General features: G+C 43.9%; 1 gene segment (V, D, J or C); it reads left to right on the forward strand.

Moving 5' to 3' along the window:
- The first annotated feature begins 538 nt into the window (after positions 1–538).
- LOC122222599 lies at positions 539–1,314 on the forward strand. The segment is given in 2 exon segments: positions 539–620; positions 1,019–1,314. Coding segments are annotated over 2 exon segments (360 nt in total).
- Positions 1,315–10,300: the final 8,986 nt, after the last annotated feature.

Raw genomic sequence — 10,300 nt, forward strand, 5'->3', positions numbered from 1 at the left:
TTTTGTTTTTTAAATGTTTATTTATTTTGAGAGAGAGAGCGAGCGAGAGAGAGCGAGCCCATGAGCAGGGGAGGGGCAGAGCGAGACAGAGAATCCCAAGCAGGCGCTGTTCCCTTAGCACAGAGCCCAACATAGGGCTCAAATCCATGAATGGTGATATCATGACCTGAGCCGAAATCAAAATTTGGATGCTTAACTGACTGAGCTGCCCAAGCACCCCTTTCACTTTAATTTGAATGATGAAGCCATCTTTCATCAACTATGGGAGTCCTTCTGACACCCTGAGAGAAGGAAAGCAAGGTTCTAGAATGAATATGCCCAACTATGGTGACCTCCAGAAGGATACCTTCCCTATAAGACCACTGTCTCAGAAAAGAGCTCCGTTCAAGTCGCTATTAGGTAGCCTTACAGCTGGAGTCACTCTTCTACACTTGGCAGATTCTAGCTGATGATGTCATTGACACAAAGAAGAAAATGCAAAATAGGCAGCCTTACATCAGCTTCCTGGCGAGGATCACACTTCCAGCTGGGGCGTGAGACCAGCTGCACTCTGGCCATGGTTTTGCAGAGTGCTCTGGAGGCAGTGTGGCTGGGGCTCCTCCTCAGCTCTCCTTGGAAGGGTGAGTAGGCTCCTTCCCCAGCTGGTCTTGGGAAAACATATGCCACTGTTTTAAATTTGGGCTCACTTTTTTTTTTTAAGTTTTTATTTATATTCGACAGAGATGCAGATGTGGGAGGGGTGGGGCGGGGGGGCGGGTGGGAGAGAATCCAAAGCAGTCTCCATGCTGTCAGAGCAGAGCTCGATGTGGGGCTTGAACTCATGAAACCGTGAGATCATGACCTGAGCTGAAACCAAGAGTCAGACACTTAACCGACTGAGCCACCCAGGTGCCCCAATTTGGGTTCGCTTAAAAAAGAAAACAGAAAAACCAGCCTTGTTAATACTCACTGCGCCACAGGGGCAATCAGCAAGCCCGATAGCAGCACAAAAATCACAGCCCTTCTTTGTTTCCTGCAGTTGCAGAGAGCAAGGACCAAGTGTTTCAGCCTCCTGGCATGGCTTCTCCGGAGGGCGCTGTGGTGGAAATCTCCTGCAATCACTCTATATCCAATGCTTACACCTTCTTCTGGTACCTTCACATCCCAGGACACGCTCCGAGACTCCTGGTTCGGGGTTCCAGGTCTTCTCAGCAGGGACGCTACAACATGACTTATGAGCAATTCTCTTCACTGCTGCTCATCCCCCATGTGCAGCTGGAAGATGCTGCCACTTACTATTGTGCTCTGGAGGGCACAGAGGCAGGGAGCCTATGAAGAGCTGAGCAGAAACAGGAAGGGGCATAGCCTTTGCAGGAGGCAGAAAAGAGGGGAGCCATAACTGCTTTCCTCCCTGATTCAGCGTGCCCCAAGCATGTCCACTTGGCACTATCAGAAAACATTTTGAGTGCAGACACACTACGTGAGAGCAGATGGACATGGGAAAATATGCTTGTAGGGGGTGATTCAATAATGGTGCTGCAGATCCGTATTTCAAATAGTTTTCTGGATAACTGAAACACTTTTGAGGATTTTCTTTTGAGATCTCACTAGATTATTTTTGCCTTTAAATGTTATCTGCTAGCTTCTGCTTCTTTGCAGGAATATTTTTAAGACATGTGTCCATCTTGTAAAGAATAGTTTAGTTGAGGGGCGCCTGGGTGGCTCAGTCAGTTAAGCATCTGACTTCAGCTCAGGTCATGATCTCACAGTTCGTGAGTTTGATCCTTGCATTGGGCTCTGTGCTGACAGCTCGGAGCCTGGAGCCTGCTTGAGATTCTGTGTCTCTTCTCTGTTCCTCCCCCACTCATGCTCTCTGTCTCTCTCTCTCAAAGATAAATAAACGTTAAAAAAAAAAAAAGAATAGTTTAGTTGACATTGGATAATATCATAAGAAGTGGAAATGGAATAAATGAGTGAGTAGTTTCTACCAACAGACCAGAGTGTGGAACCTTAATCCAGCCATCTGGGTATCTTGCTTAGAATCTAACATACAGACACAGTGAGGATGCCAGTGTTGATCAGTGTATAAACTATCTCTTTTTTAAGTTTTATTTTTTATAAGTTTATTTTGAGAGAGAGAGCATGCAAGTGGGGAAGAAGCAAAGAGAGAGAGAGAGAGAGAGAGAGAGAGAGAGAGAGAGAGAATCCCAAGCAGGCTCCACGCTGTCAGTGCAGAGCCAGATGCGTGGTTCAAACTCATGGAACTGTGAGATTATGACCTGAGCTGAAACCAAGAGTCAGATGCTTAACCGACTGAGCCACCCAGGTGCCCCAGTGTATAAACTATTTGTAAAACTCAATCTCTTTCCTGATATTTAATGTAAAAATAGATATGAATGGAAGTTGTAATTTATTCTTCCCATATCCTTGTTAAATTATCTTGGTCTTACTACCCCAGATATGACCCTCTCACTTTATAGACTGATGCCCGAGGGTAGGCCAGTGTTTTCTAAACCTTTTCATCAGAAGTATCTGGACTTTTGGAAAGGGGGGGTTTGCTGTTTTCCAGATTAATTGAATCTGTTTTCAGGGCTGGGGCCCAGAGTCTGTATTTTCCATAAAGATCTCTCTGGTAATTCTGCTGCTCAGTCAAGTTTGATCTGGGAATCCTGGACTCTGGACCCCAGGTCTTGAGGTTTTAACCACTATTCTCTACTTCCTTGCACTTGGAATTATATTAATAAGGAAGTGTTTCAGGAAGTGGTCCCTGCAGTGCCAGTGTTTGCTTACATAGTAGGTGTTCAGCAGGTGTTTACATATGGAACAAAAAGTAAAAAGTGAAAGATATATGATTTGAAGAGAAACCAGAATATTATATGGAACAAAAAGTAAAGGGCAGATTGCTGACCACAGAAGAAAGGAACATTCTAGTAATAGGAAATATCATAAAGTTTTTTTTTTTTTTTTTTTAGTGGCATAGTCTTTCTTTCTTTTTTTTTTTTTTTTAATGTTTTTATTTTATTTTTGAGACAGAGAGAGACAGAGCATGAGCAGGGAAGGGGCAGAGAGAGAGGGAGACACAGAATCCGAAGCAGGCTCCAGGCTCTGAGCCATCAGCACACAGCCCGATGCGGGGCTTGAACTCACAGACTGTGAGATCATGACCTGAGCCGAAGTCGGACGCTCAACCGACTGAGCCACCCAGGCGCCCCGAAATATCATAAAGTTTTACCAAGATGTCTTAAATAGCTTGGATCTGAACCCCAAAACTTAATGACACCTAAATATCGCCATTGGATACAAATATGAATTGACATATTGTTACTAACATATTGTTAGTAACACTTCTTTAGGCATATTCTATTTTCAGTGATTGCTTGTTTAAAAGGGTGTTGTCTTATGTTTTTAACCAAACAAAATATTTGGGAAGAAGAATCATGTGTTCTTAAGAGTCCTGCACAGTGCCATGTATACTGTTGTTGCTCAGGAAATAGTGAATAAGTGTATAGCCCTCTCATTGCTTTGGCAAACAAGGAAAGAGACAGAAAATTCCCTTTGGTCATATAGGAGGTTCTTTTCAGTTCACTGAAGAGTATATGTGTGGTGTATTGAAAACCCTACCTTTTATATTGGTGTCTTGACTCTATTTTTTTTTTTTTTTTTAGTTTTTAAAAGTTATATCCTTACATATTTTGAGAGAGAGAGAGCGAGCACAAGTGGGGTAGGGGCAGAAAGAGAGGGAGACAGAATTCCAAGCAGACTCCATGCTGTCAGCACAGAGCCTGATTTGGGGCTTGAACTCATAAACTGTGAGATCACGACCTGAGCTGAAATCAAGAGTCGGAAGCTTAACTGACTGAACCACCCAGGCGCCCCTTGATTCTAGTGTTTAAACCATCAACAACTAGTCTTCCTACGGATTTTTTCCAGCTCACTTGTAAACCATCAGAGGCATTATTACCCAAAGGGGAAAGTGGGAAGAGAATGAAATAAAAGAAGAAGAAAATGCAGCTGAGGGGAGAGGAATTACTTTGACAATGGCAGTGATAGTTCAACCCCAAAGGAATAACATCATGAAGCTCTCATTCAGTTTGATGGTGAAGAGGAAAAAACAGAAGAATCCACAGGAGAGTACAATTCCCTTTACTCTCAAACTCTGGAGATTTGCATGCATGTAAAAGATTGCCATCTTTTGTTGTTGATGTTGTTTACTTCCCATAGAAACAAAACAAAAGAAAAAATTCCTAGGTGAAAAAGTTGTTGTGGGGATTCTGAGAATAAACATGGGGGCAGAGCTGAAAAGCTTACCTGACAGGCCAATGCCGGTGGCATGGAGCCGTGTGAAGCCTTTCTCTGGATTGGTCTGCTCTGTCAGCTGCTGGCTGTGTCGGCACTAGTGGTAAACTTTTCTTGGGGGTGGTATCTCGGCTCTTCAATATGTGAGGATTGCCTCAGAGGGGTATGGGTCTGCCACTGGTTCCATGAGAGACCTAAGACTTTAAATCACTCTCAGATTAGGACTTATCCTGCCTTCCTCCAATGGGCCCTGCCTTCTCTAACCTCACTGTTTTCTATTCTTCTTGTGGGTAAGGTCACAGACCTATCTGGGAGATTTTCCTGCACGTCTGAGGATCAGGGCACCAAAGAGGATGAGTGGAGATTGGAATGCTGAGTAGCTTTCGTTTTCTTCCAAGGGTTAGTGTCATGGGTTGAACTGTGTCCCCCTAAAAAAGATATGTTGAAGTCGTAGCTTCCTGTACCTCGGAATGTGACCTTACTCAGAAATAGGGTCTAGAGGCAGTAGAGTTAAAATGAAGTCATTAGGTTGGGCTTTAGTCCAATATGACTGCTGTCTTTAGAATCAGGGGAAATTTGGACACAGAGACAGACACGTACAGATGGGAGACAATGTGAAGAGACATAGAGACATGGCCAAGTGACTGCGGTGATATATCTATGAGCCCAGGAACACCAACAGTGGTCCGCAAACACCAGAAGTTTGAAGCAAACACACTGTGCTCCTGTGGCTTCTATACTTTTGGGGACCTGGAACAGTTTACAGGTTTCCTTTTTTTTTTTTAATGTTTATTTAAAAAAAATTTTTGGGGGGGGTGCCTGGTTGGCTCAGTCAGTTGGGCATCCCTTTGGCTCAGGTCATGATCTCTCAGTCTGTGAGTTCAAGCCCCACGTCAGGCTCTGTGCTGACAGGTCAGAGCCTGGAGCCTACTTCAGATTCTGTCTCCCTCTCTCTCTACCCCTCCCCCACTCACACGCTGTCTCTCTCTGTCTCAAAAATAAAATAAAATAAAATAAAAACATTAAAAAATTTTTAAAAAATAAAAAAAATTTCTAAAAATGTTTTATTTATTTTTGACAGAGAGAGACACAGAGCATGGGTGGGGGAGGGGCAGAGAGAGAGGGAGACACAGAACGCGAAGCAGGCTCCAGGCTCTGAGCTGTCAGCACGGAGCCTGACATGGGGCTTGAACCCATAGACTGTGAGATTATGACCTGAGCCAAAGTCAGATGCTCAACCAACTGAGCCACCCAGGCACCTCAATGTTTATTTATTTTTGAGAGAGATAGAGACAGAGTATGAGCAGGGGGTGGGGCAGAGGGAGACACAGAACTCAAAGCAGGCTCCAGGGTCTGCACTGTTAGCGCAGAGCCCGACAAGGAGCTCGAACTCACAAACTGTGAGATCATGATCTGAGCCGAAGTCAGACGTCCAACTGACAGAGCCACCCAGGTGCCCCCACATGTCTCCTTTATAATTTTTTTACCAGATCTCACATTGCCACTGAGCAGTTTTTCTTTCCATAGTAAATATTTGTTTTCCTAACCGTTTATTATATGTATGCAACATTTAAAAAAACCAATTATTTAAAAAACATTTTTTAAAAGATTTTCTTTTTAAGTAATCTCTGTACCTAACATGGGGCTTGAACTCACAACCCTGAGATTAAGAGTCACATGCTCTACCAACTGAACCAGCCAGGGGCCTGGTATGCCACATTTTTTATTTCTCTCTCTATTGTACACCTCAAACAGTTTCTGGTTGGCTTGTATTTCTTTAAAAATACAATTCCTAGAACTTACAACACACCTCAAGCGTAGCTTGAGCTATCATTAAACTAAAAGGAATCAGTAAGGAAACTGGGTCCAGGTGAGGGAAAGTACTGGGCCCAAAGAAAGTAGAAAATCTCTTCAGTCCATGGAGATGAGGAGGGTCAATGATTTATGGTGTCCTCTATTGGAAGGAGAGAAGTTAAATCATGGGTTTCCCCCTTTTCTTCTGAGAGTTCCCTAATTTATGTGAAATAAGTATTATTTTCTTAGTTGGCTTGAATCCCATGTTTCATATGAAAAAAACCACTGATTTTCCTTTTTGTTCCAGTAACTTTATCTTGTGCTGATTTTTCTCTGATACTTCTATCATGAATATAACCTACATTTCAGAGCCTGATGTTTGCAAAGGGCTTTCTCATTATTTTACATGAATCCTCTCTTGTTGTCTCCTGGGAAATCAGTGACATTTACAGCATTCTGATGTTTATAAATAGTTCAACGGGAAGGGCAGTAGGCAGTCTGAAAGAAGGACCTGGGATCTCAGACTGAAGCTCCTTGACATTGCTGTGGGCCACATCTTCCTCCTTGTACTCCAGCCCATAGGTCCTGCTGGGTCGTAGTTGCCCTCATTCGCAGGTGTCCCCAGGTCACGGTAATTTCTTCCTTCTCCTTCCCTTCAGGCCTACAAGTGGTTCAGTCTTCTGGCTGTTGCTAGGCCCTGGGTGCTTCACCTTCTCTTCCACGTTTCCCTTAAATCTGCCCACAAAAAGTTTAAAATATCCTTTTCATTAAGCTTTGTTCCAGATATCCTCTTGAGGTGATTGCCAGGGCCCTCAAAGATGCAAGGCTAACACTCCTCTTAGGCGCTAGGCAGAAAGAGAAGGAATTTATTATAGGTTCCTATTCATCACAGGCCTCCTGCGGTTTGAGGATGAGTACTTAAAGCTAATTTACATATTCCAAAGAAAGACATTATCATAGTGTTAAAGTTTCAACCATTTATGTACGAGATACTTAGCAAAGCTTTCAGAAACAGCTATGATCCGCTTTTCTTCTGATTCGAAGCAAAGAGATTTTCTAGTCTCTTTCTCAAATATATGGTTTATTTGGACATTATTATTTTTAATGTTTATTTTTGAGAAAGAGAGAGAGCGAGCAGGGGAGGGGCAGAGAGAGAGAGGGAGACACAGAATCCAAAGCAGGCTCCAGTCTCTGAGCTGTCAGCACAGAGCCTGATTTGGGACTCAAACTCTCAAACTCACGAGCTGAGCTGTGAGGTCATGATCTGAGCCAAGGTCAGAGGCTTAACCAACTGAGCCACCAATGCTCCTGGACATTATTTAAAGGAAAAATAAGGCATATCAGAGGAATGATGTCTTTATATTGATACTTACTTGTTTCATTTCAATAAAGTTTATTGAACAATTGCTCTGCTACTATTGTGGCATTTTTTAAGTACAACACTTTACTCCCCTTGAAATGAGCCCTTTATCATCATAGTACCTCAAGCTTACTTAACCATCAAGTTTTGAACTTTGTTCTAAACAGCCTCCCCACGCGGAAAATCTCTATTTTTCAGCTCCTTCACAGAGGGCTTTTCCTTTTGTCTTTATAATCTACTATTTAACAGGACAACTGTGTCAGGAGGAGCATATAATACCATCCCTTCCTTTTCTCTCCTTAAAAATATTTAAAGGCTGGGTTCAAGCTCATTTTGTATGAATCTTTACTTAAAGGTCATTATGGGGAGGGTTCTCCCACAGGCCCAACCTAGAAAACAAAACAATTATTTTTCAGTCCAAAGGGTTTACATAGAAGCTGGCTCTAATTTATTTCTGAAGAGAACAAGGTTCTCTTCCTCTCTGATTTCTCTTCTCTTACCTTCTTCTCCTATTTTGCCTTTTCTTATCTCTCATTTTTCTTTTTCTTTCCCTTTTCACCCAAAGCTATGCTTTTCCTCCTCTTTTCTATTTATTTTCCCATCCTATTAAAAAATTCTACTTCCCTTCTGTCTTTTATGTTATCTAAATAGAGCACAAACCAGTGAAAGCTTGATCCACTCGACATGTGTTTTTTCCACTTTGATTCACAGACTCCTGCTTCTTTTCCTTGAACAGCAAATTCTCCCTTTGTGGCTCATGGAAAGTGTAAACATCCAGAATTCTGGTCCTATGATGGTAAGACTTGGAAACTCCAGCTACTTGATGATAAAGTTACCAGGCTCTGGGGCGCCTAGGTGGCTCAGTGGGTTAAGCATCAGACTTCAGCTCAGGTCATGATCTCACGGTTCCTGAGTTTGAGCCCCACATCAGTCTCTGTGCTGACAGCTCAGAGCCTGGAGCCTGCTCCGGATTCTGTGTCTCCCTCTCTCTTCTGCCCCTCCCCAGCTTGTGCTCTGTCCTTCTCTCTCTCAAAAATAAATAAACATTAAAAAAAAATTTTTTTTAAGTCACCTGGCTCTGTGTGTGGGCGCTAGGGGGCGATGTAGTGTGAGGCTTGTTCCAGGTGCAAGAGGAGTAGCAGTCTGGCTCCCTCACCTAGCTTTGCAGAGTCTGGGCCAAGACCTTGCTCAACAGAAAGACACAGGTGCCAGGAAACAACAGGTTCTCCAAAGCAGAGCCATTTATTAAAACTCTGCCCTGACAAAAGGGTGCTGATCCCTCTTTGAGAGCCTGTTCTCCGGGGTGGGACTTAATCTCCAGCTGGGGTGGGCTGGAAAGGAGTCCCCAGCCAGCGCAGCTTAACCCATGGCCTCTGCATGCATCTCGATGCTTGTGATTGTCTTCACACTGAGTGAGTAATATGCCTTCCCCATTTTCCACTTGTATTACCCACTTACATGCTTTACAGCAGCTTCACTGATGGAGTGTGGATTCATTTACAGGTGGGCTGAGAGCTCAGTCGGTGTCTCAGCCAGATCAGGTCACTGTTGCCGAAGGGGATCCAGTGACTGTGAAATGCAACTATTGAGTTTCTGGAATCCCGTATCTCTTTTGGTACGTCCAACATCGCAACCAAGGTCTCCGGTTCCTTCTGAAATACATCACAGGGGCCAACCTGGTCAAAGGCAACTACGGTTTTGAGGCTGAATTTAATAAGAGCCAAACCTCTTTCCACCTGAGGAAACCATCCGTCCTTGGGAGTGAGTCTGCTGTGTATTTCTGTGCTGTAACAGACACAGTGGTGGGGGCTGGAGGCGGAGCTGAGCACAAACCCCCGAGTACCACAGTGAAACTGTTTTCCCCAAGCCTGTATGGCTCTCCACAGAAGGTGGTGTGGCTCTAGGATATGTCACTCATCATAACTAAATTACAATTTCAAGCCACAGAATTTGTTCATGGGACAGATATTTATGAATCCTTATGTGCTCGGTACTGTACTGAGCACTGATGACAAATAGATGTAAGAAGCTATCCTTGCTTTCTATGTGCCCCATGTGATCTCCAAACATTTACGAACCCAGTGTAATTCTCACAACTGTTAGCATGAGGTTTACTTTGCCGGTGAAGAGACTAAGGCCCAGAGAACTTAAGTTCTCACTCAAGTCACAAAACCGTGAAACGGCGAGTTGCAACCCAGGCAGTCTGTCTCTCAGGTGCCCGGTCTAACCACTCCCCTGCTCTGCCAGCCTCAAGGATCTCTGAGGGCATGAGACTGATTTCGGCGATGGGGCAGCCCAAACTCCCGGGATGGTTCCTGCCAAAAAGAGTGCTGTTGGCTGTAGAGTGAACCAACAGCGACTCAGAACAGTTTGGCAAGTGCCAAGATAGAGGATGGCACAACATGTGATGTGCGATGGGGAAGGGGGCAGGTTAGCTCTGCTGTGAAGGAAGGAGAGGGTGAAGCTATAGTGCAAGGAGAATTTGAATCAAGGGAGAATTTAAACATGTAGTTTAAACATGCAGGCTGCTTTTGGCTCCTCTGCTCACATCTTACATACACCCTTGAGGGACTGGACTTGATGCCTCTCTCTCTCTCTCTTTTAAGTTTATTTATTTATTTTGAGCAGAGAGAGAGGGAGAGAGAGAGAGAGAGAGAGAGAGAGAGAGAGAGAGAGAGTCCCAAGCAGGCTCTCTGCTGTCAGCGCAGAGCCCGATGCAGGGATTGATCTCACGAGCCATGAGATCATGACCTGAGCTGAGATCAAGAGCTGGACTCTTGACTGACTGAACCACCCAGGTGTGCCAGAGCAATATACTTTCATTTTCTCATTGTTTATATTCTTTTAATTTCTTATCTACTGAGAAGAACT

This window comes from Panthera leo, chromosome B3 (genome assembly GCF_018350215.1).
Source record: "Panthera leo isolate Ple1 chromosome B3, P.leo_Ple1_pat1.1, whole genome shotgun sequence".
Taxonomy (NCBI): domain Eukaryota; kingdom Metazoa; phylum Chordata; class Mammalia; order Carnivora; family Felidae; genus Panthera; species Panthera leo.